Source organism: Notamacropus eugenii, chromosome 3 (genome assembly GCF_028372415.1).
Source record: "Notamacropus eugenii isolate mMacEug1 chromosome 3, mMacEug1.pri_v2, whole genome shotgun sequence".
NCBI classification, from domain to species: domain Eukaryota; kingdom Metazoa; phylum Chordata; class Mammalia; order Diprotodontia; family Macropodidae; genus Notamacropus; species Notamacropus eugenii.
This window is the reverse complement of record NC_092874.1, coordinates 303,075,598-303,102,563: the sequence shown is the minus strand read 5'-3', so window position 1 is coordinate 303,102,563 and position 26,966 is coordinate 303,075,598. Positions and strand designations below refer to the sequence as shown.

Genomic DNA, 26,966 nt, shown 5'->3' with positions numbered 1-26,966 from the left:
AAATGAAATCAAGCAGTGAGAGAGAAATATTGGGAGGAGAAAGGGAGAAGTTGAATGGGGCAAATTATCTCTCATAAAAGAGGCAAGCAAAAGACTTATTAGTGGAGGGATAAAGAGGGGAGGCAAGAGAAAAGCATGAGGTCTACTCTCATCACATTCCACTAAAGGAAAGAATAAAATGCACACTCACTTTGATAGGAAAACCTATCTCATAATACAGGAGAGTGGGGGACAGGGGCACAAGCAGGGTGGGGGGGGAGGATGGAGGGGAGGGCATGGGGAGGAGAATGCAATCCGAGGCTGACACTCATGGGGAGGGAAAGGATCTTAAGAGAATAGAAGTAATGGGGGACAGGATAGGATGGAGGGAAATATAGTTAGTCCCATACAACACAACTAGTATGGAAATCATTTGCAAAACTACACAGATTTGGCCTCTATTGAATTGCTTGTCTTCCAAGGGGAAGGGGTGGAGAGGGAGGGAGCTAAAGAAGTTGGAACTCAAAGTGTTAGGATCAAATGTAATGTTCTTACCACTGGGAAATAAGAAATACAGGTTAAGGGGTATAGAAAGCTATCTGGCCCTACAGGACAAAAGAGAAGATGGAGACAAGGGCAGGGAGGGAGGATAGAGGAGAGAGCAGATTGGTCACAGGGGCAACTAGAATGCTTGGGTATGGGGGGGAGGGGATAAAAGGGGAGAAAATTTGTAACCCAAAATTGTGTGAAAATAAATGTTAAAAGTTAAAAAAAATAAAATAAAATAAAATAAAATATAATAGACTAACTCAAATGGCAAAAGAGGTCCAAATAGTCACTGAGGAGAAGAATGCTTTAAAAAACAGAGTTAGCCAAATGGAAAAGGAGGCTCAAAAGCTCACTGAAGAAAAATAGTTCTTTAAAAATGAGAATAGGGCAGATGGAAGCTAATGACTTTATGAGAAACCAAGAAATTACAAAACAAAACCAAAAAGATGAAAAAAAATAGAAGACAATGTGAAATAGCTCGTTGGAAAAACAACTGACCTGGAAAATAGATCCAGGAGGGACAATTTAAAAATTATGGGACTACCTGAAAGTCAGGATCAAAAAAGAACCTAGACATCATCTTTCATGAAATTATCAACCAGAGGGTAAAGTAAATATTGAAAGAATCCACTGATCACCTCCTGAAAGAGATTTAAAAAAAAACTCCTAAGTATATTGTAGTCAAATTCCAGAGTCCTCAGGTCAAGGAGAAAATATTTTTGATGAAAAGACAAGAACTGAAGAGAAAATTTGACTTTCAAACACAAGAGTCAAGGGAAGCATGAAAAGGTAAACAGGAAAGAGAAATCCTAAGGGACTTACTGAAGTTGAACTGTTTACATTCCTACATGGAAAGATCATATTTGTAACTTCTGAAACTTTTCTCAGTATTTGGGTAGTTGGAGGGATTATACACACACACACACACACACACACACACACATACATATATACATACATACATACATATATATATATATAGACAGAGGGCGCAGGGTGAGTTGAATAGGAAGGGATAATATATAAAAAAATAACATTAAGGGGTGAGAGAGGAATATATTGGAAGGAGAAAGGGAGAAATGGAATGGGGCAAACTATCACTCATAAAAGAGGCAAGAAAAAGCTTTTTCAATGGAGGGGTAAAGGGGGAAGTGAGAGGGGAAAGTGAAGTTTACTCTCATCACATTTGGCTTAAGGGGGGAAAAACATGCACACTCAATTTGGTATGAAAATCTGTCTTACACTACAGGAAAGTAGGGGAGAAGGGAAGAAATGGAGTGGGGATGATAGAAGGGAGGGGAAATAGGAGGAGGGAGTAATTAGAAGTAAACACTTTTGGGGAGGGACAAGGTCAAAAGAGAGAATAGAATTAATGGAGGGCAGAATAAGATGGAGGGAAATATAGTTAGTCTTACACAACGTGACTATTATGGAAGTCTTTTGCAAAGGTACACATGTATAGCCTATATTGAATTGCTTGCCTTCTCGGTGGGGATGAGTGGGGAGGGAGGAAGGGAGAAAAGTTGGAACTCAAAGTTTTAGGAACAAATATTGAGAATTATTCTTGCATGCAACAGGGAAATAAGAAATACAGGTAATGGGGTATAGAAATCTATCTTACCCTACAAGAAAAGAGAGAAGATGGGATTAAGGGAAGGGAGGGGTGTGATAGAAGGGAGGGCAGATTAGGGGAAGGGATCATCAGAATATACGGTGTTTTGTGTCAGAGAGAGAGGAGAGATGGGGAGAAAATTTGGAACTCAAAATTTTGTGGAAATGAATGTTGAAAACTAAAAGTAAATAAATAAATATTTTAAAAAAGAAGCAGAAAGGGCCAATTCTTTCCAAACTCGCACAGTAAGATTTTTTAAAGACCACTGGATTGAGAAATGATCAAGAAATCAAATCAAGTGCATTTTGCCAGACTAGTACCAAACAAAGACATAGCCAGGAACCTACAGACTCCCAGTTTGGGAGCATAGCATATGGAAGCCTTCCAATGCAAGGACCAGAGATGAGCCAGGGAAACCTAAAACCTGAAGTTGTAGGCTGGGGGCAGGGAGATGGAAGTCTGACCCAAGGATACCTGAATGGGAGGTCCATCTAAGGGTACCTGGAGTCAGTAGTTGTTTCCCTAACCCTAGATGAGGGTTCAGAATTCTGGGAGAAGAGAATAAAACTTCAGGGAAATGATCAAGGGGTGTCCTGGATCAAACTATGCTTCATGGATGGCCTCCAGTGCAGAATACTCCTCAGACTCTTCTGAAGTCCTTGAAGAATGCAATGTTCATTACTTTGACTCCAGATAATATGGATAAGTAGCAAAGAAGTTTTTGTCATTCTTTCCAAAAATCTACAGTGACTGGCCCCAATACAAAATCCCAATTCAGGAAGTAAAGCTGGAGAAATAAGAAAACAACTGAGAAATGAGTAAAAAGAAGATAATATCAATTGTAAAGAAATATTATGGCACTAAGGGCCTTCATGAAATAAACACAGAAGAAGAAAATAACTTCACATCATCTATAAGCAAAGCCTTAAAGAAATTTATAAATGTACCAAGGTTGTGAAAGAAACAAAGCAAGAGTTTTTTAGTGGTTGTCTAAATGAAATTAGAGCTCTAGAGAAAAGAATGGGAAAGGAAATGAGAGTTCTAGAAGAATGAGGAGAAAATAAACAGCTTAGTACCAGTGGTGCAAAACCTTCCTCAAGGAGCTCACTCAAACATCACTTTCTCTAGCAATTCTGTCCCTTTGCTGGACCTTCTTTCTCAGCTCTCACATAACATGTAGTTTTTGCCCTTTTTTCGATGCAGTTCTCATATAATACAGGGTAGTAAAGTTAATTATCTGTGCCTTATCCCCCTAATAAGCAGCAAACCTTCTACAGGCAAGGGTTAGGTCATATCCACACCTTTTCTCTCCCCCCAGTACCCAACACAGGGCTCTGTACACATCAAAGAAATGTTTAATAGATGGATGGATGTTCATTTTCCAAGCTTATTCAAGAGCTCTTGTGCTTGAGGTTTCTTCTAAAATGATACCTGACTCCCCTAGATTTATTCAAGGACTAAATTGACCTCAGCAAACATTCATTAGGCACCTACTGTGTACAGTCCTATTCTGAGACTGGAGGAGACGGAGATCAGTAAGGCTCTGCCTTCCAAGACCTTGCCATCTGTTGGGAGAAATAAGGCACATGCACCAATAATTCAGAAACAAAGCAAAGCATGCTGAATGAATGGGAGCTGTTGGTAAGGGGTCCAGATAACTTCTGATAATGAAGGAAGAGTTCTGGGGGTGGCAGGATGGAGCTGGATAGCCAACATTGTATACAACTTTTAAAAATTGGAGGATGGGAGGCATGCTGGAATGAGGAATACAGTAAATGAAAACAGAAGCAGGTAATGGGGGATTGCCTCAGGAATGATAGTCCAGTTTTCTGGAGCCTAGAGCACATGGATGGGTATGGGATATAGAGATGAAGTGGAAAGGCAGGCTTTGTTGTTATTGTTTCAGATGGTCTAACTTTCTGTGACCCCATCTGGGGTTTTCTTGGTAAAGATATTGGAATGGTTTGCTATTTCCTTCTCCAGCTCATTTTACAGATGAGGAAATCAAGATAAAGCGGGTTAAGTGACTTGTCTAGGATCACATCACTAAGTCAGATTTGAACTCAGGTCTTCCTGACTGCAGGCCCAGCTCTCTGTCCACTATATCACCTAGCTGCCACAAGGTAGGCTTCAGCTTGATCATAGGAAGTCTTGAATGCCAGGCTAAGGGGTTCAGATGATTTCTTATAGCTTTCATTTCTACAGCACTTTATAGTTTACAAAGTGTTTGCCTCAAAACCTCTTTGTCAGAAAGTTCCAGTTTTATTTATTTTGCAAATGAGAAAATGAGGCAGAGAGAGGTTGCCCTTACCCAAGACCACACAGCTAGTAAAGAGCAAAGTCGACTCAAATCCAAGGTTCTTGATTTGGTGAAAAGTGTGTGAGATTTGGTGTCAGGACAACCCAGGTTAAAATCCTAGCTCTGCCTTCTACTGTGTGGTCTTGGCTGAGACAGTATAGTGTCATGAGTAGACACTGGACTTGAAGTGAGGAAGACTCAAGTTCATCTACCTCAAACATTTACTAGCTATGTGAACCTGGACAAGTTAACTTTTCAGAGCCTCAGTTTCCTTATCTGTAAAATGAGGGAGTGGGCCTTTGGCCTCTGAGGTTCTCTTCCCAGCTCTAGACAGATGTTCATGAGCCCATTCAAAAGCAAAGGTTCATTAACTGCTCTGGGCTGGAGTCTAGGGGAGACAATGGTTAACAGGAGCTGGCCCCAAGGAACCCCAGGATTGCATGGAAGCCTCAATTTCTTAGCTTATAAAATGAACAAGTGGGACTAGAACTCCAAGGATCCCCTCTCTAGTCCCTAGAAAGAGTTCTATAGAGATCAGGCCTTATTATGACCTGTCTGCTGATGGGGTTCTCTGATGTCTCATTGTGAGGTGATGCTGCCCCCGGGCCCTCTAGGCAGTGCCCCCAGGGCACGAGGTGGGGTGAATCCTATCAAGCTAGATGGGCATCAGGCCCAGGCCAAGTGACAGACTGCATGGCTGTTGTCTGGAGACTGTCCCGGCTTACCAGAAGGCCACCAGATTTGCTTGGCCACAACCATGTGTGAATCCACCTACTAAGGTATGAGGAGGCTGGGAGCTGTGCCAACACATGAGAGGGACACTTACTGGGCAAATCCTGGCTCCTGAAGCCTATGGCGAGGTTTACATTCAGCTCTTGGGTCAAATTTGATCAGCAGCTGCTACAGGAGAGGGTAGGGGCACCTGTCCAGTCCTACTCTGCTGCCACCACTGAGAGATGTGACTTAACTAGCTCTCCTGAGGCAGAGATGCATTGCCACCTCCCCATGGCTCTGATGCTGTGCATGCTTAAAATATATCCATCGAAAGATCCAATTATAAAACCAAACACCATCCTCAGAACTGCCTCCTCAGCTCCCGCTGCCGGGCTTCCTCCTCACCTGCTGTTCTCTGCCTCTTCCCTCGCCCCACGCCACAGGACAACCTGAGCACGCGCTGGCTCAGCACCAAGCACCCTGGTGTCCCCTGTCATTTTAGAGTCTTAATAAAGATACCCACTGCCAGCTCTCCAGTGCCCAGGTCCCAGGTTTCTCTTTCAGGCTTTCCTATGGAAAGTTCAAAAGTGAGGCACCTACAGGGAATCTTATCTCAGAATGACCTGACCAGGTGAGGCAGTGATATTGTCAACTTCCTTTCATAAAATGAGAGCATTGATAGGGTGGGGCATCTACTATGTACCCTCATAGAGATTTTGTCTAATGGCTGTAGGAGGGGATATATAATGCACAAAAATTACCATCCAATTCTATGTTCCTTTACTAAATGCCTCCCTTGTGCACCTTTCTAAGCAGGAGCTCTTGACCTGGTTTGTAGTGGCCCCATTGGACAGTTAGTCTGGTAAAGCCCATGGACCTCATCTCACAATCATGTTGGGAAATGCACAAAACAAATGACATTACAAGGGAAGCCAATTTCATTGGACTATAACTATCCCTTTTTTAACCTGAGTTCACAGAGCCCAGATAAAGCACACCTGTTCTAAGACTAAACTGCTGAGCAGACATAGCTCTGTCTGAGAAAGGTTTCTCAAGAGGAGTTCTCTATACCAACGAAGCCCCAAAGTTGACCTCAAATAAAAATGGGCAAGACATGATGACAGATGCTGGGAGTCCAAGAATCCCAGGTTTAGAGCAAAAGGACCTTAGAAACTGTGGAGCCCAACCCTCTATTTTTACAAAGGAGGAAAGTGAGGCCCAAGGAGACTGAGTGACTTTCCCAAAGTCACTTTCTTTAAAAGAACTTCCCTATGAGGGGAACTCCTCATTCTTCATTAATACATTTCACAGGCATTTATTAAACACCATTGTGTACAGGCTCTGGGTTCAGCCCTGAGTATATGAAGAGGAAGAAAAAATAATTCCTACCTTCAAGGAATGAATGAATGAGTGTAGCATTTTAAGTGTTTATTATGTGCCAAGCACTGTTGAAAGTAATAGAATTAGAGACAGAAAAGTAAGATGGTAGGGTGCCCTCAGGAGCTTGCATTACAATGGACAATGCATAGGGAAGGTTTCAGCTTCAAGTCACATGGGAAGGTCCCCTAGTCCTTAGGGGGCAGAGGCAAAGCAGATGGTCAGGCCTCATCTTTTTTTCACTTAATAGTGTTTTATTTTTTCCAATTATATGCAAAGATAGGTTTCAACATTTTTTATAAGATTTTGAGTTCCAAATTTTTCTCCCTCCCTCCCTTCCCCTTTCCCTTCTCTCCTCCCTCCCCAAGATAGCAAACAATATGCTATAGGTTATACATGTACAATCATGTTAAACATTTTCACATTAATCATGTCGTGAAAGAAGAATCAGAACAAAAGGGAAAAACCACAAGAAAGAAAGAAAAAAGTGAAAACAGAATACTACAACTTGCATTCAAATTCCAGAGTTCTGTCTCTGGATGTGGATAGCATTTTCCACATTGGGTCTTTTGGAATTGTCCTGCATCATTGTATTGCTTTGAAGAGCTAAGTCTATCATAGCTAATCATCACATAGTGTTGTTGATCTCCTGGTTCTACTCACTTCACTCAGCATCAGTTCATATAATTCTTTTCAGGTTTTTCTGAAATCCGCCTGCTCATCATTTCTCATAGCACAATAGTATTCCATTACAATCATATACCACAACTGCTCAGTTATTCCCCAGTTGATAGGCATCCCCTCAATTTTCAATTCTTTGCTGCCACAAAAAGAGCTGCTATAAATATTTTTGTACATGTGAGTTCTTCTCCCTTTTTATGATCTCTTTGGGATACAGACCTAGCAGCAGTATTGCTAGATCAAAAGGTATGAACATTTTTGTAGTCCTTTGGGCATAGTTCCTAATTGCTCTCCAGAATGGCTGGATCAGTTCACAACTCTACCAACAGTACTTTAGTGTTTTAATTTTTCCACATCTTCTTCAACATTTATCATTTTCTTTTTCTGCCATATTAGCCAATCTGATAGGAGTGAGGTGGTACCTCAAAGTTGTTTTAATTTGCATTTCTCTAGTCAATAGTGATTTAGATCATTTTTATATGACTATAGATAGCTATAATTTCTCCATCTGAAAACTGCCTGTTCATACCCTTTGACCATTTATCAATTAGGAAATGACTTGTATTCTTATAAATTTGCCTCAGTCCTCCATATATTTGAGAAGGCATATATATGCCTTTATCAGAAATACTGCCTTTAAAAATTATTTCTCAGTTTTCTATTTTTCTTCTAACTTTGGTTGCATTGGTTTTGCTTGGGTAAAGCCTTTTAATGTAATCAAAATTATCCATTTTGTATTTCATTATGTTCTTTACTTCCTGTTTGGTCATAAATTCTTCTCTTCCACAGAGATCTGACAAGTAAACTATTCCTTGTTCTCCTAATTTACTTATAGTATCACCCTTTATGTCTAAACCATGTACCCATTTTAACTTTATCTTTATCTTGGTATATGGTGTTAGAGATTGGTCTATGCCTAGTTTCTGCCATACTGTTTTCCAGTTTTCCCAGAGGTTTTGTCAAATAGTGAGTTCTTATCCAAGAAACTGGAGTCTTTAGGTTTACTGTTTGACAGTAGATTACTGTAGTCATTGACTACTGTGTCTTATGTACCTAACCTATTCCACTCATCCACCATTTTATTTCTTAACCAGTACCAAATAGTGTTGATGATTGCTGCTTTATAATATAGTTTTAGATATGGCACAGCTAGACCACCTTCCCTTAGATTTCTTTTCATTAATTCCTTTGATATTCTTGGCTTTTTAATCTTCCAGATGAATTTTATTGTTGTTATTATTTTATAGCTCTATAAAATAATTTTTGATAATTTTATTGGTATGGCACTGAATAAATAAATTAATTTAGATATAATTGTCATTTTATTATATTACTTTGACCTACCCATGAGCAACTGATGTTTTTCCAATCACTTATGTCTGACTTTATTTGTGTGAAAAGTGTTTTGTAATTGTGTTCATGTAAGTTCCTGTCTTTGTTTTGGCAGGTAGACTCCCTAATATTGTATATTGTCTACAGTTATTTTAAATGGAATTTCTTTTTCGATCTCTTGCTTCTGGGCTTTGTTAGTAATATGTAGAAATGCTAATGATTCATGTAGGTTTATTTTATATCCTGCAACTTTGTTAAAGTTGTTAATTATTTCAAATAGTTTTTAATGATTCTCTAGCACTCTTTATACCATCATATCATCTGGAAAGAAAGATAGTTTTTTTTTCCCTTGTTGTCTATTCTGATTCCCTCAGTTTCTTTTTCTTCTCTTATTGTTAAAGCTAATGTTTCTAGTACCATACTGAATAATAGTGGTGATAATGGGCACCCTTGTTTCCCCTTGATCTTACTGGGAAAGCTTCTAGCTTGTCCCTATCACATAAAATGCTTGCTGGTGGCTTTAGATAAATGCTGCTTATCATTTTAAGGAAAACTCCATTTATTCCTATCTGCTCTAGTGTTTTTAATAGGAATGAGTGCTGTATTTTGTCAAAACTTTTTTCTGCATCTATTGAGATAATCATGTGATTTCTATTAGTTTTATTATTGATATGGTCAATTATGCTGATAGTTTTCCTAATATTGAACCAGTTCTGCATTCCTGGTATAAATCATAAGTTGTTGTAACCACTTTGCTAATGTTTATTTACAATTTTTATGTCAATATCCATTAGGGAAATTGAGCTATAATTTTCTTTCTCTGTTTTGGCTCTTCCATTTAGGTAGCAGCACCATATTTGTACCCTAAAAGGAATTTAGTAGGACTCCTTCTTTACCTATTTTTCCAAATCTTTTATGTAGTACTGAAATTAATTGTTCTTTGAATGTTTGGTAGAATTCACTTGTAAGTTCATCTGGCCCTGGAGATTTTTTCTTAGGGAGTCCATTAATGACTTGTTCAATTTCTTTTTTCTAAAGTGGGGTTAAGTATTTTATTTCCTCTTGTGTTAATCTGAACAATTCATATTTTTTTGAATATTCATCCATTTCACTTAGACTGTCAGATTTATTAGCATATAGCTGGGCAAAATAGCTCCCAACTGGTGTTTTAATTTCCTCTTCTTTGGTGGTGAATATGCCCTTTTAGTTTTTATACTGGTAATTTGGTTTTCTTCTTTCTTTTTTAAATCAAATTAACCAGAGGTTTATCTATTTTGCTGTTGTTGTTGTTTTCATAAAATCTTAACTTTATTAGTTCAGTAGTTTTCTTACATTTAATTTTATTAATCTCTCCATCAGCCACACAAAAAGAGCTACTATAAATACTTTTGCACAAATAATCTCTTCCCCTTCCCCCTACCCTTTTTGGATGTCTTTAGGATACAGACCTAACAGTGGTATTGCTGCACAGTTTTATATCCCTTTGGGCATAGCAGCTATTCATTCTGTAATGTTCTGTGCTCTAGCCTTCCCTGTTTTAAGTCCCCTCTCAGCTCTGACATCTCCTGTTCTAAGGCCTCTCCCAGCCCTGGTATCTCCTCTTCTAAGGCCCCTCCCAGCTTTTGCATTCCTGTTCTGTGATGTTTCTGGGAGGCAAAGGTAGTGGATGGGAGACTTCAGAGTTATAATGACCTGGGTACAAGTCTCACCTCTGATACCATAGGGTGTGACCCTGGGTGAGTCACTTAACCTTTCAGGGCTCCAAGCACCTCCCTAGGTCCCTATATTGCAGAACAGCCTCTTCTCTGCTGTATAAAAGGGAGTTTCCTTAACAAAAACTCCACACCCGTGAAATCACACTTTTGGACTTCAAAAAATAACTTGTTCCAGCCAACTCCATTCTGAAAGGACCAACAAGGCTTTCTCCTCTCTTTTAAAATGGAGTCCACATCAGAAGCAGAATGCTGTGAATCAGAGGCTCTCTCCTAAGAGCTGCTCTGGCCGCCACCCAAGCCAGCTAAAGACATTCCCAGCACATGTCAAGTCCCTACTGAACCTGGGTCCAGACCAGACTTTCGACGAAGGGTAGAAGGCAGTGATGTCATGACTTCTGGGCCCAGGATCAGTGCCTGAGGGAGGCTGCCAGGAGGAACCGAGGTGGGCAGATTCCACCTCAGGCACATCTTGTTCCAGGAGTTATAAAGGATAGAAACTCCATGGGCAGAAAGGAGTTTCCTTTCAGAAATGGTTGATCAGATTATAGGGTCTCTAAGTGAAAGGAATCTCAGGGGCCATCTATCCAACAACAACAATATTTAATATATTGTTTAATATATTAAAATATAGTGCTTGCTATGTACCAGGCATGGAGACTGGAGATTGAGGAACATAGGAAGTGGGTCACATTTGGCAGCTAGTCAACTTTGTTCTTCTCAGTCCTGGAGCATGGGGTAAGTAGAAGAGAAGCAGAGTTCAGCTTCATAGAAAGAAAACTACTTAATAGTGAGAGTCATAGGAAAATACAGGAGGGCATGTGTCAGGAGATAGTCAAGAGTCTACAGGAGAAGGAGAAGTATCCTAGAAGCCAGAGCAAGGGTTGGAGTAGATGCCATCCGGTTTCCCTTTCTTCTTTCAGATTCTGTGAACTCCATTTCCATCTCTGAGCCTCAGTCTTCTTATCTGTAAAATGGCTGTGATAATGCTTGTACTGCCTTCCTCCCAGGGGATTAGGGAGCAAAGGGCTTTGTAAATCATAATATCCCATAGAAAGGGGAGCTATCCATTTTTGACGATAGAAATTTACAAAGCAACTAGAACCAAGCTTCTGAAAACTATGGACAAATCAGTTCCCAGCGCATAGTAGGAATTTAATAAATATTTATTGGTTGATGGATTCCCCTTTTGGAGCTTCAGTTTCCAGCTATTTAAAAAGCTTGGATCACAGACTAAAAGATCTAGAACATAAAATGACCTCTCAGGGATCATCCTGTTCAGTCTCCTCATTTTACAGATGAGGAAACTGAGGCTCAGAGAGGATGAGTGACTTGCCCAGGAGCCACACACAGTTCATGAATGTCAGAGGCAGTATTTGAACCCAAGTCCACCAGGGGCAGCTATTACATCACCCCGGTGCTCCCCAGGGAATGTGGAGACCATCTTCTCCAGAGTCTTCATTTTTCAGAAGCAATAACTGATATCTTGACCTTGCATCTAAGCCCAGGCTTTGCACACAGTAGGTAACGAATGAATGCTGAAGAGAATGTAATAGAATCATCATGCCCTCACAAGGTTTTGTTTTGACAATTCCACTGCCTTAAAACTCACTGATCCAGAAACAGTTCCAGACCAAGCAATGGCTAGGACAGATGGTTCTTGGAAACAATGTTCATAAATCTTAATACAATTCAACAAACATTTATCCAGTGCCTAATATGTGTGAGGTGGTATGCTGGGTGTTAGGGATAGAAGGAGTTCATGTTCTACCCAGGGAGACAACATGGACGCGTAAGAGGAAGTATGAGGTAATTTGAGTATCTGGGGAAACCAGGGAAAGAGATGGCACCTTGGGAGGAAGATAAGAATTCAAAACATGTGGAGTGTGGACAGCCTACATAAATGCTTCGAGGTAGGAGATGGAATACTAAGTTGGGGGAACAGATAGCAGATCAGTTTGCCTGGAACAACTCATTGAGCATCATTCCTTTATTCAACAGATATTTATTTAGTCAGACTCAATCCCTCTATATATGAGAACTTGAGTTCCTACAGCACTGATAAGGTATAGCTTCTGCTTTGAGAAAGCCTCCAGTCTAGTGGGGGGATACAAGGCAGTTGCTATCATGCTTATCAGTATATGTTAAATCCATGGGTACAAGGTGTAATGATATGAAAGGAGGGAGAAATGACTTCTAACTATAGGCAGGGACCAGCAAAGGCTTCCTGGAGAAGTTGACATTGGTATGGGGCCTTGAAGGGCAGGCAAGAAGTCAGGTAGACATTTACATGAACACATCCCCTAATCCAGGTGAACCGTGGGGATGTTTCGCCTCTACTTCCTCTCCTGTGGCTTGCAGAATCTAAGCAAGTCTCAGGGACATCCTCTGGTCCTTTCCTGTGGCCTGGAGGTGACTCTGGGTTTTTAAGTCTCTCCATCAGCCCACTCTGCTACTCAGCCAAGGCTCCATGTGGCTGCCCCCAGAGTCCTCAGGACCCATGGTACAGAGGCTCCTCCCTAATGGTTCACTGCCTCTCTTTGTTCAGGTAATTCCCTGACGGATCGATGACAGCCAAACGATGACAAGTTGTGGCCAACAGTCCTTGAATGTGCTCACGGTCCTTCTCTCATTGCTGTTCTCGGCAGGTAAGAAAGTCTCGGCTAAATTTGTTCTGTTGGGATGGGGGCTGGAACTGCTGGAGGAAGCCCAGGGAGGAGACAACAGCAGCCACTGTACATGGCTGGGAAGAGCCAGAGGGTCGAGTGGGGGCCACCCAGGAGGGGGTGTGTTCGTCCTTCGTTGCCAAAGAAGACCATGCCATCAGAGAAATAATGATATGACTTGCACTTGACTTTGTTTTGAGTGAGGGAGGGCTGTGCAGGTCACCAGCCTTACTTCTCCTCCAGAGCCATCTGAATCCAGTGACCCATTCATCAGAATTACTAGAGATGACCCAGGATGAGGCAATTGGAGTTAAGTGACTTGCCCAAGGTCACACAGCTAGTGAGTGTCAAGTGTGTGAGGTGAGATTTGAACTCAGGTCCTCCTGACACCTGCACTGGTGCACTGCACCACCTAGCTGCCAGGAGGGGGTGAACACCTGAGAGAACACAAGGAATTCTATTCATGTCTCTAGGAAGAGCCTTAGGGGTCAGGAGAATCAGAGTCAGAAGAGGTGGATGTGAGACCTCAGCAAGCAGGAAGGATAGAGGAAAGAGGGCTGGATTTAAAGTCATAAGTCATGAGTTCAGATTCTGATTCTCCCCCTACAGCCTTAGGCAAGTCATTTCCCCATATCTGGGCTTCAGTTTTCTCAAGGATGATGAGGCTGGACCAGAAAGATGACCTCTCTCCCTAGACCTTGGATGCCAAGAGCTCACTTCTATGAGAACAAGGACTGTCTTTCTGCCCCATAACCCTGCCTCAGTGGTGGGAGAATGGGCTCCAGCCTCAGCATCTGTGAAGCAGAAAAGCTTGGAACAGGTGGCCAGCTCTCTTCAAGCAATGGCACCAAGGAGAGGCCAAGATTATGGAGCAGCTTCTATTTTATTTTGTTTTGTTTTATTAATATTTATTTATTTTTAGTTTTCAACATTCATTTCCACAAAATTTTGAGTTCCAAATTTTCTCCCATCTCTCCACTCCCCCCACCCCAAAATGCCATGCATTCTGATTACCCCTTCCCCCAATCTACCCTCCCTTCTATCACACCCCTCCCTTCCCTTATCCCCATCTTCTGTCTTGTCTTATAGGGCGAGATAAATTTTTGTATCCCATTTCCTATATTTCTTATTTCCCAGTTGCATGCAAGAACAATTCTCAATATTCATTCCTAAAACTTTGAGTTCCAACTCCTTTCCCTTCCTCCCTCCCCACCCATTCCCATTTATAGAAGACAAGCAACTCAATATAGGCTGTATATGTGTGTAGCTTTGCAAAAGACTTCCATAATAGTCATGTTGTACAAGATTAACTATATTTCCCTTCATCTTATCCTGCCCCCCCATTAATCCTATTCTCTCTTTTGACCTTGTCCCTCCCCAGAAGTGTTTACTTCTAATTACTCCCTCCTCCCATTTGCCCTCCCTTCTATCAGCCCCCCCACCCCACTTTTCCCCTTCTTCCCTACTTTCCTGTAGTGTAAGATAGATTTTCATACCAAATTAAGTGTGCATGTTATTCCCTCCTTAAGCCAAATGTGATGAGAGTAAGCTTCACTTTTTCCCTCTCACCTCTCCCCTTTTCCCCTCCATTGAAAAAGCTTTTTCTTGCCTCTTTATGAGTGATAGTTTGCCCCATTCCATTTCTCCCTTCCTCTTTCCAGTATATTTCTCTCTCACCTCTTAATGTTATTTTTTTTAGATATCATCCCTCCCTATTCAACTCACCCTGTGCCCTCTGTCTATATACTACCCAAATACTGAGAAAAATTTCAAGAGTTACAAATATAATCTTTCCTTGTAGGAATGTAAACAGTTCAACTTAATAAGTCCCTTAGGATTTCTCTTTCTTATTTGCTTTTTCATGCTTCTCTTGACTCTTGTGTTTGAAAGTCAAATTTTCTCTTCAGTTCTTTTCATCAAGAATGCTTGAAAGTCCACTGAATGACCATTTTTTTCCCCCTGAAGTATTATACTCAGTTTTGCTGGGTAGGTGATTCTTGGTTTTAAACCTAATTCCTTTGACTTCTGGAATATCATATTCCAAACCCTTTAATCCCTTAATGTAGAAGTTGCTAGATCTTGTGTTATCCTGATTGTATTTCCACAATACTCAAATTGTTTCTTTCTAACTACTTGCTAGAAAGCTTGACCCGGAAACTCTGGAATTTGGCTACAATATTCTTAGGAGTTTCTCTTTTTGGATCTCTTTCAGGAGATGATCAGTGACTTCTTTCAGTATTTGTTTTATCCTCTGGTTCTAGAATATCAGGACAATTTTCTTTGGCAATTTCATGAAAGATGATGTCTAGGCTCTTTTTTTGATCATGGCTTTCAGGTAGTCCCATAATTTTAAATTGTCTCTCCTGGGATCTATTTTCCAGGTCACTTGTTTTTCCAATGAGATATTTCACATTGTCTTCAATTTTTTCATTCTTTTGATTTTGCTTTGTAATTTCTTGGTTTCTCATAAAATCATTAATGCCATCTGCTCCATTTTAATTTTTAAAGAACTATTTTTCTTCAGTTAGATTTTGAACCTCCTTTTCCATTTGGCTAATTCTACTTTTTAAAACATTCTTTACCTATGACTATTTGGACTTCTTTTGCCATCTTTATTAGTCTATTTTTAAGGGTATCTTTTTCCTCAGCATTTTTGGGTCTCCTTTAGCAAGCTGTTGACTTGCTTTTCATGAATTTCTTGCATCATTCTCATTTCTCTTCCCAATTTTTCCTCCACCTCTCTTACTTGATTTTCAAAATCCTTTTTGAGCTCTTCCATGGCCTAAGACCATTGCATATTTATTTTGGAGGTTTTGGATGCAGAAGCCTTGACTTTTATGTCTTCGTCTAATGGTATGCATTGTTCTTCTTCATCTGAAAGAATGGACAAAAATATCTGTTCACCAAGAAAGTAACCTTCTATAGTCTTATTTTTTCCATTTTTTGGACATTTCCCAGCCAGTTACTTAACTTTTGAGCATACTCTAAGGGACCTGTAAGTTCTCAGTTACTCCAAAGTGAGACAATCAAGGGAGAGGAGTTTACTCTGGCATGTGCTCTGGTCTGGGAGCTACTGCAAGCTTTTCTGTCCAGGATCTGCAAGTAGAATTCCCTGTCCAGAGCCTCCACTAGCTCCACCACATCAGCACTCTTCCTCACCCTAGACTACCACTCAGGGCTGAGATTCAGATCAGCTGCTCAGTTCCCCCAGAATCTTTAGGCTGAGGGCTCCAAAAATGGACGCTGCTGCTGCTGGTAGGGCCAGACCACATTCCCTTCTCACCCAGGTGGAAGAGCTTTCTCACTAACCTTTGAAGCTGTCTTTGGCATTTGTGGGTTGAGCAATCTGGGAATCGCTGGGGATTCCACCCCCGAGGCCTGCTCTGGTCCTTTCCTTGCCACACTTGAGGCCAAGGCTAGGCTGGGCTCCACAGACTGCTCTCTAGTCCGTGCCCCATGTGATAGACCTTTTCTGTCAGTCTTCCAGGCTGTCTTGGGCTGTAAATCTCTTTCACTCTGTCGTTTTGTGGCTTCTGTTGCTCTGGAATTTGTTTAGAGTAATTTTTTACAGGTATTTTATGGGCTATGGGGAGAGTTTTTACAGATTCATTCTTCTACTCCACCATCTTGGCTCCATCCCCTGAGCAGCCTCTATTTTAAATAGCCACTTTGAGAGTGGTTTATCTATTTAGGCCAGGAAGCCATTTTGGCTCCTTGGAATCCCAGCTCAATGTCCAAGGGGCAGCTATTCTTCACCACTATCAAACACCACTGACCTTTTAAAAATGTATTCTAGGCCTCTCATCTCATTTTCCTGGTGCTGAGAATCAGGTACTTATGAGGCAGTTTGGATATCTCTTCAATGTTTTCTTTTCCTGAAGTGTCTCTCACAAAGAATGAGCTGGGACCCTGGCTCTGACACTCTATGTCCTATGACCTTGGACAGATCCCTTCCCCAACACTCTGTAAAATAACAGGGATGGGGTCTACATGGCCCCAGAGGTCCCTTCTACCTCTAGTATTCAAGTCCAGAGACCCATGTTCGAATCTAGTTTTCACACCTTGTTGGCCATGCAGCCTTGGGGGAGACTCTTCCCTTGTCTGGGCCTGACTTTCCTTATCTGTAAGTAAAAGATTTGGCCTAAGTAACATCAAAAGCTGCTACCAGCTCTAAATGTCTGATTCTATCATCCAGATTCACTTCAGCTCTGTGGACCGGTGAACTTTTCTATGAACTACAAGGTTGAAGTAGGTGTCCTCTGAGGTACCTTATAGACCTGACCTTCTGGAATGTGGAGACTAATTAAAGTGACACTAATTATAATTCTCATTCCCATGGTCCCTGAAGATTTATAAAACCCTTCCTCTCAATGACATTGGAAGGCAGGTAATACAGGTACCATTTTCCTCACATCCTACAAATAAGGCAGGTGAGCCCCCAGAGAGGGTGAATGATCTGCCCAAGGTCACACAGCTAGTAAAAGCCAGACTGGACTTAGAATTCAGGTCTCCTGACACCAGATCCCTAATGCTACCCACTGAAGGACTTCCTGATTTTTCAAAATTTGTGGCACTTCTAGCATTTTGCCAAAAACAAAACAGAACAAAAACTTCTCATTGGGAAAAATCTGAGCATTTAACTGGAACTCATTGAATATGACAGAGTAACTGCCCATGTGGATGCCTGCCCATTGCTTAAAGATAGTTATTAGGAGGCTGAAAAATTTCTTTATTTCTCTTCTGTCTCCATCTTCCTTATTCCCGTAGCGGATCCTGCCTGTGGTGGAGGTAGGATTCTGTCTGCCAAGTTCACCTTTCATCAGCTATAGAACTAGGGGGCCTGAGAGATTAAAGCTAACCCCTTCAGTTTAGAGAAGAAGAACTCTGGACCTAAATTTTCTTCACCTGCAAATCGAAATCCATAGAAGGGCCTGTCTATCTCTGTCTAGTAGAGTATCATAGGTTCAGAACTAGAAGGGACATTTTCCAACCCAATCACTGCACTTTACAGATGAAGAAACTGATGCCCAGGTGGGAATTGTATAGGTCACCCAGGAGCTAATTTGAGAGACAGCATGGTCCCAGGGTAGGGAGATTGGTTCTGATGTAAGAGATCCAAAGCTACTTCTGATATTTACAATCCATGTGACCCTTAAGATCAGCAGAGATTGGACTCAGTGACCTCTGAGGTCTCTTCAAGGTCAAAGTCTGTGATCCTAAGCCAGGATTCACACCCTGGCTTCTCACTGAAAACCCACTGATTTCTCCATTGCACTGATCTTAGCCAAATGCCCAAAAGAGGGCTACAGCTTGCCCAGGTCACAGAGCTATTAAGTACAGCACCTTGAAGCTGAGTTTTGTACAGTGCTTTTCTGCACAAAGTCAGATGTATTTAGTCAGTCCACCTCATCCACTCAAAGTCCAGATGTCCATCCAGCTATTTTGCCTACACCAGCCACTCAGTGTATACTAAACACCTATCACGTGCCAGATTAGCATGGAGCGCACGCAATGAATAAATTGTGGTCTCCAAATCAGGACTTTGGGCTGGAAGAGACTTTAGAAATGATCTAATCTAATCCTCTCATTTGACAGAAAGGGAAACTGAGGCTCAGGGAGGGGAAGTGTGTCACCCCAAGGCTACTCATGTACCAAGCAGTGTAGGGACTCAGAGGGAGGTTTTCTGACTCCAATGAGAGTGCTCTAAAGAAGTTCAGCCTCAGCCTGGTTGGAGAGAGAAATCTTCACCCATCTCCAATGCCTCCTCTTCCATAAAGTATTATCTGGTTACTCCCAAGTCATGAGTAATATCTCCCTTCTACAACCTCTCTTGTGTTTGGGGATCGTAGAATTGGAACTGGAAGCTCCTCTAATCCAATTCCTTTATTTTACAGTTGAGGAAACTGAGGTCCACAGGGTGACTTGCTCAGAGCTACACAGTCATTAAATATCTGAATTAGGATCTGAATACAAATGTGACTGCAAATGTAGTAAGGGATCAGGGAAAGGGGTAAGATAAGCATCAGCTCATCTCCAACAACTGGTCAGCTCCAGCATCAATTGGATAAAGATGGTAGGACTTAGGTGAGCCTTGCAGGATGGTTATGGTCCATTGGAGGAGAGAGGAGAGAGTTCACAGGGTTCTGGATCTAGTGCAAGGAGAAACCTTAGAGGATATCAAGTTCAACCCTCCCGTTTTTCAGAGGAGGATATTGAGGCTCAGAGAGGTGAGGATGTGACTTGCCCAAGAATCTAAATCCAGATCTTCATTACTCCAAGTTCAGAGCCCTCTCCACTACATCAAGCTACTTTCAAGAGGAGTAAGGGGATGAGCCTCAATACTCAGAATCACAAGGTCAGGATTCTGAAATTCTGCAGACAGGGATTAAGCACTTACTGTGTGCACACTCGGGTGAGACTTGCAGGGATTCAAGGATGCAGAACACATGATCCCAGCCCCCATGGAACTCATAAACTGGGGGGAGGGGCACGGAAGGTGTAGAAATAGCTAATATGTAAAATGGGAGATGATAAGTAGGAAAGAGAAGTCAAAATGAAACCGGAGTCCAGATGAGGGTGAGATCCCTACTTCCCAGGGATCTGGGGAATCAAGGAAGGTTTCATGGAGGAGGTAGCATTTGATAAGACAGAGAAAAGGGATGGGCAGGGAATCCCGGGCATGGGGGACAGCACGGACAAAGGAGGCAGGAACTAACTATATGTTTAAGAAGAGTGAATCACCCGTTTTGTGTAAAATATAGAAGATGTGGTGGGGGATAATGGGAGATGAGGTTGGTTCAGCAAGGCGCCTTTTACCCGGCTGGTGGTTCGGAGCCCCGAGAGCACCAGCAGGTGAGTGTTCGGGTCCCAGCTGAGCGTAGGCAGATGAATTCGAGCAGGGAGGGAAAGCCTGACTGGGTGGCCCAAGGCGCCCGAGCCATGCCCCGTCCCAAGTGCTTCAAGGCTTCTTTGTTTTGCAGCGCTGTCCGCACACTTCAGAGTCTGTGAGCCCTACACCGACCACAAGGGTCACTACCACTTTGGCTTCCATTGCCCCCGGCTTTCCGACAACAAAACATTCATCTTGTGCTGTCACCATAACAACACGGTCTTTAAATACTGTTGCAACGAGACGGAGTTCCAGGCGGTGATGCAGTTGAATCTCACCAGGCAATCCGAAGGCTACATGCATAAGTAAGTAGGTTCATTCAGACCCGGTTGACCCTTATCTTTAAAGGACCTCTTTGCAGTATGAAGACCAAGGGATTTGGAGTCAGGCTTGATCTGGGTGCAAAACCCTCCTCTGACTCTGCGCAAGTGAGGGTGACTCTCTGACTTTCACTTTCTCCATCTGTAAAATGGAAGTAATAATCCGCAAAATACCTATTGTTGCCATCCAATATTGTTATAAAGCAAGGTGCCAGAGAAAGGAGAATTACTGTTTGGGCATCTTTCCTTCCTCTGGCACCAGTGCCTGCCCCCTCCACACACGCATACACCCAGGAGAAACATCAGCCCCTTATATTGTTAGCTTATAAGACTAATCACCCAATACTGTCTGGCATCCAGTCCCCAAAGCTCACATAACCTTCCGCCCAACATAACTCGAGACGACACAGAACAATAACAGTGCTCTCAGAATTCCAAATGCTTTATAAACATTAACAAGCCCTAGCTGGGCTGCTAAGGACGTGAGGCAAATGTGATCGTCACCTTGCTCCAGATGGGGAACACAGTCCCTGAGGGAGGCAACTGGTGCCAGAATGAGAATTCAAGCGAAGGAATTTAACATGAAGAAGCAGAGGGCCTGCTGGAGGCTTGGCAGGCAGAGGGCTCCAACTTTTCAAATGGAGTGGAGAGGGGATTTTTTTTTTAATCCTTATTTTTAAAACCATGTGTTTCTATAATCTGCATATTTGCATGTGATTTCACACTTAAGCTGCTGAATGTTTCAGTGTTTGGTTCCTGAAACTCATTGAGCAAATTTCAAATGAACCATTTGTCTCTAAGAAGAGAGAATCATTGAGTCTTAGGATCATGAGCTCTTCAAATCAGAGCATCCTAGAATCTTAAAATCTTAAACTACAGTACCCTTGAATCTTAAAACTGGAATATCCTACAATCTTAGAGTCTTAGAATTAAAGTATCCTGGAGTCTTAGAACTGGAGTCTCCTAGAATCTTATAATTAGAATATCCTAAATTCTTAGAACTGGAGTCTCCTAAAATCTTAGAATTAAAATATTCTAGAATCTTAGAACTGGATTGTTCTAGAGTCTTATAACTGGAATATTCAGTTAAATGGATAAATTAATAGAATCTTAGAATTCAAGTATGCTAGAATCTTAGAACTTGATTATCCTAGAGTCTTAGAGTTGTGCTATTCTAGAATCTTAGAACTGGAGCATCCCAGAATCTTAGAACTGGAATATCCTAGAATCTTGGAATTGGAGTTTCACAGACTCTTAGAATTGGGATATCCTAGAATCTTAGAAGTAGAATATCATAAGATCTTAGAACTATATTATCTTAGAGTCTTAGAACTAGAATATCCTAGAATCTTAGAATTGGAGTGTCCCAGAATCTTAGAACTGAAATATTCTAGAATCTTGGAACTTGAGTCTCATAGACTCTTAGAACTGGGGTATTCTAGAATCTCAGAACTTGGATATCCTAAAATTTTAGAAGTGGGGTATCCTAGAATCTTATATTATAGTATCATATAACCTTACATTACAGTTTCATAGAATCTTAGAGTTGAATTATCCAACTCTTAGACTACAGCATCATAAAATTTTAGACTCAGGTATATAGTAAATATACTATATCTGATATAGTATATCTTATCCTGTTATCATAGAATTTTAGAAGCTTAATATCTGAGTATTTGGAGATCTTGGAATCACAGAATACAAACTAACAAATCCAAATCAGCAAAAATTTGAGCAGCTACCAGGTATAAAGTACTATGCTAGAGGTACCTGGGATACAAAGACAAAACCAAACTATTCCTGAGCTCTCTACTCTGATCACAGAATGAGAGTATTTAAGTTTAAGAATTTGCAGGTTTAACCTTTAAGCTTTCCTCCAAGGCCCAGTTTGAGAGAACTACTTTGTAAGCATAGTATAGAATGTCAGAGCTGGGAGGGGCCTTAGAACAGGGGAGGTCAGAGGTAGGAGGAGCCTTGCAGAGTTGGAGGTGACTTTAGAGGTCATTTAGTAAGACCCCCTCATCTTACAGATGAGGAAACTGAAGCCCAGGGTAAGAAAGTGACTTGTCCTACAGATAATACAAGTAAGTAGAAAGCTAGCATTCACACCTTGCCCCCTCCCCAATTCCTCACTGCCTCCATGAATGTGAGTCACTCTTGTCTTTCATGTTATTAACTGTTGGAAATAATCCTTTTAAGAGAGGACAGCTGGAGGAGTAGAGCTTAGAATGAGCTGAGCTGAGCCAGTCTCCACTCAGCCTCACTAAGCCTCTCTGCTTCTCCCTGGCACATGAATCAGCCCCAGAGGCGGAGCTGGTGGCAGCCAAAAGGGTAACAAGCTTGGTGATGGATGCCTGGTTTATTTGTGTTTTCTGAAAGAACAGAATGGCTTGTTTGGGTTGGGGCTGTTTGGCAGATGGAAAGCCAGGCCAGGCTACAGAACACTGTCTGATGGGGAACTCACCAAAACAGAAACCAGGCTCCTTTGGGGGTCAGGTGGGTGGCATGCAGGGCATTGAGGAAGGGAAAAGAGGATCAGGAGCACCTAATTCAAGCACTGTCTCTAGTGTGTACCCTGGACAGACACTTAACTTTTCTGTGCCTCGGTTTCTAAATTTGTAAAATGTAAATTTGTAAAATGGGGAGAATCAATCAACAAACATTTACCAAAACCTTATTGTGACCCAGCCATCCTACTAAGTGCTGGAAATACAAAAACAAAAGAAAAACAGTTCCTGTCCTCAAGAAGCTTATATTCTAACCAGGGAGACAACATTGTAATGGGAGAAATACCTCTTTTTTTGAGTTCATGTAGTACATAAGGCTGCTAGTCAGTGCAGTGGATGGAGCACCAGTGCAGGAGTCAGGAGGACCTGAGTTCAAATCTCACCTCAGACACTTGACACTCACTAGCTCTGTGACCTTGGGCAAGTCACTTAACCCCAATTGCCTCATCCTGAGTCATCTCTAGTCATTCTGATGAATATCTGGTCACTGGATTCAGATGGCTCTGGAGGAGAAGTGAGGCTGGTGACCTGCACAGCCCTCCCTCACTCAAAACAAAGTCAAGTACAAGTCATGTCATTATTTCTCTGATGGCATGATCTTCTTCGACAACGAAGGACAAACACACACACACACACACACGTAACTGCTGTCTAAATAAATCTACCACAAGTCAGAAAGTACAGACATAAGAACCTGGGCTTTATTATGCTTAAGCATGAGTTAAAAGAGGTAGAAAAATTGCCCTTGAACAGAGACTTGGATTTTTGGATAAGCTTTTGTAGAGAAGATTGTATCTTAGAAATAGAGAACTAATTCTTTTACATATTGCAATCATGTATTTTTTAGGCTAAAGAACTTAAGAAAAAAGACAGATTCCCAGCTTGTTCCCCTCAATGCCTTCACTCCTCCATCCTCAGCTTGAATATCTCTAAGTAACAAGAAACTTAATTTTGCACCTTAAGCCTAAATCTATCACCCTGTGATTTCTCCAAGTTCTGCCCTCTAGGACCAAGCAGGACAAGGTTAATCCCTCATCTATGTGGCAACCCTTCAAATACTTGAAAATAGATGTTGTTCCCCATCCCCCAAAATATTCTCTGTCTCCAGTTTCCTCGACAGTCCTCCTGTGATGTGGTCTCTTTTCTCATACTATTCTGGTCCCCTTCTCTTGTTCCCCAGCTCATTAATGATCTTCCTAAAAGGGGGTGCTTAGAACTGTTATCATGTGACTTCTGGATGGAAAGACTGGGTTTGGATGAGCCCAGCTTCAGTCGGGCTGTTTTTGGTCAGCTCATCAGCACCTCTTCTGCTGGAAGGCTTATAGTTCACAAATTGCTTTTGGACACCTATTTGTTTATTGCTTGGGAAGCACTGAAAGCATTTTCGGTCAATAAATAACCCCCATAAGCACTAGAAAGTCACATCTGTGCCTTCTAGTGCCCATGATGGTGTTCAGTTGAAAAGGGTCTCCAGAGAGAGAGACAGAGACAGAGAGATAAACAGAGACAGAGACAAAGAGAGAGAAATGGGGAGAGGGAGGGAGAGAGAGGTAAAGAGAGAGAAGGAGAGAGAGAGAAGCATCTGGATAGGATTAATTTTCCAGATCACATTTTTCAAGCAAAAATTTAGCTGTCTTAAATGATTCTACCATGTAGGATCCCAAGACCTGTGCCATATTTCAGAAGGAATACTGCCAAACTGGAGGTTGTCCCAAGGAAGGTGACCAAGATGAGATGACAGAGACTGTAGGAGGATTTATTGAAGAAACAGGGGATATTTATCAAATCTCTAAGTGAGAAAACTTAGGTGGGATCCCCTTTGCTGATAGTCTTCACCTAGCTAAGAAATTGTCCTGGAGCAGACAGACTTGATTGATTCTGAATGCATCCAAAGGATAGAACTAGGGCTTGACCACTTTTTAAGAATACCATAGAGTGGATTTGTGTTTTGTGGAGATGTTGTCCTACATGACATGCTAGAATGTAAATTCAAAGAAGTAGGGGTTAGGTCCTGCTTTACAACCAAAGGTTTTGTACATTTTAAAAAATGTCCTTTTCTATTACAAACTTAATAGATGTCAATAAATATAAACACTTTAATGTGCAAAGAAAGAAGAGAAAAGGAGGAATTTGGTGGGGGTAGGGAGTTATAGATGAAACTGTGATGTAGGAGAAGGGCTGGACCTCTGATTTGACTGATGTGAGAAACACCCAGTGAGGAAACTCTCTCTTTACCGGTGCATATTGGCAACTTTTCAGTAAATTCTAGTTAGACATTTAAAGCTGAACAGCATCTTAGAAGTCATTGAGTTCCTTCCCCTCCTTTTACAGATGAAGAAACTGAGGCCCAGAGAGGCTGAGTGCTCAAAGTCAAAGAAGTGAAAGATGACAAGGCTAGGGTTTGAACCAGGGCTCTCCGAACCCAAATCCAGCATCCTTCCTCCTACACCTATGCCATGTTGACTTCCCTTAGGGAGTTGTCCAGGATCACACAGCTAGTAAGGATCAGGAGAAATTTATTGTGTTAAAAACAGTAAAATATTAAATTAGCATCAAAATATTGATTAATCTTTTATTCTCATATTATTTATTAATATTAAAATTTTTATTAATAAGCACCATTTATTAAATGCTTGCTATGTGCTGGGCACTGTGCTAAGCACCAGGGATAGAAATACAAGCAGAAAGATGGAATCTGCCCTCAAGGAGCCTATATTCTAATGGATTTGAGGCAAAGGCAGGATTTGAACTCATGTCATTCCAATTCTAAGATTTTCCTCTGTCCATTGTACCACAATGTATTTAGTACATAGAAGCATTTGCTGTGTTGTTGTTGTTCAGTCTTTTTTCTATCATGTTTAACTGTATGTGACCCCATTTGGGGTTTTCTAGGCAAAGATACTGGAGTGGTTGGCCATTTGCTTCTCCAGCTCATTTTACAGATGAGGAGAAGGAGGCTGAAGTGACTTGCCCAGGGTCACATTGCTAGTGAGTGTCTGAGGCTGGATTTGAACTCAGGAAGATAAGTCTTCTGACTCCTGAGTTGTTGCTCTGTGCACCATGACACAGCCTAGCTGCCGTCATATTCCCTGTACATAGTAGGTATTTTATGTAGGTTCCCTTTCACTTGAAGTTTGATAATATATGCTTTGTAAGGATTCCGTAATAGGATGAATGAATACATTGATATATCAATAACAATATTAAGACCTAACATTTATATGGAACTTTTAAAGACCCTTTGTATATATTATGTCATTTGGTCCTCATAACAACCCCTTGAGATAGGTGCTGTTAATATTCACATTTTACAAAAGAGGAAAGTGAGGCCTGGAGTTGTCTCGTCATGGGTCAGAACTACTAGTAAATGACAGTTTTAAAACTGACACCTGACCCCAAGCCCAACACTCTCTGTATTAGCTGCCACCTGGGCATTGGTTTTTCATGCGGGAACTCCACCAAACTAGGTTGTGCCTCAAGAATCACATATTCTAAGATTGTTGCCTGAGGCACTGAGAGGTTGACTTGTTCATACTCACACAAAGGCAGGATTTGAACCCAGGCGTTTTTGAGTCCAAACCCTGCTTTCACAGCATTATTTATGAGCAGACAGGAACCCACTGAGTAAGGTCAGAATGCCCCTCTCAGGCCCTCTCTCCCCTCTGCTCTCCCCAAGCACCAATCACTCCTGGATGCTGACGTGCAGATTAAAACAAACCCTGACAGCCCAGCCAGGGAGGCTGCACACGCGATTCAACCAGAAAACATTTATATTCAGGAAACTATAAAAACAAGCTCTCCAGGAAGGGAAAATTGGAAGCAGGCCTGGATGTAGGGAGAAAGGATTCCGTGCAGGACTAGGCCTCTGACAGAGAGGACACTTAAACCCTTTTTGGGGTGCCTTTGGGAATGAGCCCAGGTGGAGGAAGGATTATGGAGGGAGAGGCCAGTGCACGGGTCCCAGAAAGGCTGCAGAGGGCCCAGGGAGTCCCATAGCACCCTCTCAATCAGCCCAGACACAGCCAACCTGCACCCATGTTTTCTCATCAACTGGGTTTTGCTGGGTTTTTTCAAAGCAGGATTCTACAGAGGAAAGTAGAAAAAATAGCTCACATTTCTAAAGTGTTTTAAGGTTTGCAGAGTAGTTTTTGAGTTAAATTTTATTTTATTTTCAGACCTGTTTTCCATCCCTCCCAACTCCCCCCTTTCCCATTAAGAAAATAAGAAAAACAAACCCTGTTATAACTCTGTATACTCAGGCAAAATGAATTCCCACATTGGCCATGTCCAAAAACAATGTGTCTTTGCACTCCAAGTATTTAGCCTCTC

General features: G+C 41.7%; 1 protein-coding gene across 3 annotated transcripts in view; it reads left to right on the top strand.

Moving 5' to 3' along the window:
* Positions 1–5,020: 5,020 nt before the first annotated feature.
* SHISAL1 (shisa like 1) overlaps positions 5,021–26,966 on the top strand; it is a 56,830-nt gene continuing 34,884 nt past the window's right edge. For 2 of the 3 annotated variants that reach the window (XM_072596385.1, XM_072596384.1), the window contains exons 1-3: positions 5,021–5,218; positions 12,804–12,903; positions 19,902–20,115. In XM_072596385.1, coding sequence (XP_072452486.1) covers positions 12,837–12,903; positions 19,902–20,115 — 281 coding nt within the window. In that variant the 5' untranslated portion in view covers positions 5,021–5,218; positions 12,804–12,836. Of the gene's footprint in view, positions 5,219–12,803; positions 12,904–19,901; positions 20,116–26,966 lie in introns of those variants that run through there. The other variant, XM_072596386.1, reaches the window with a different exon arrangement.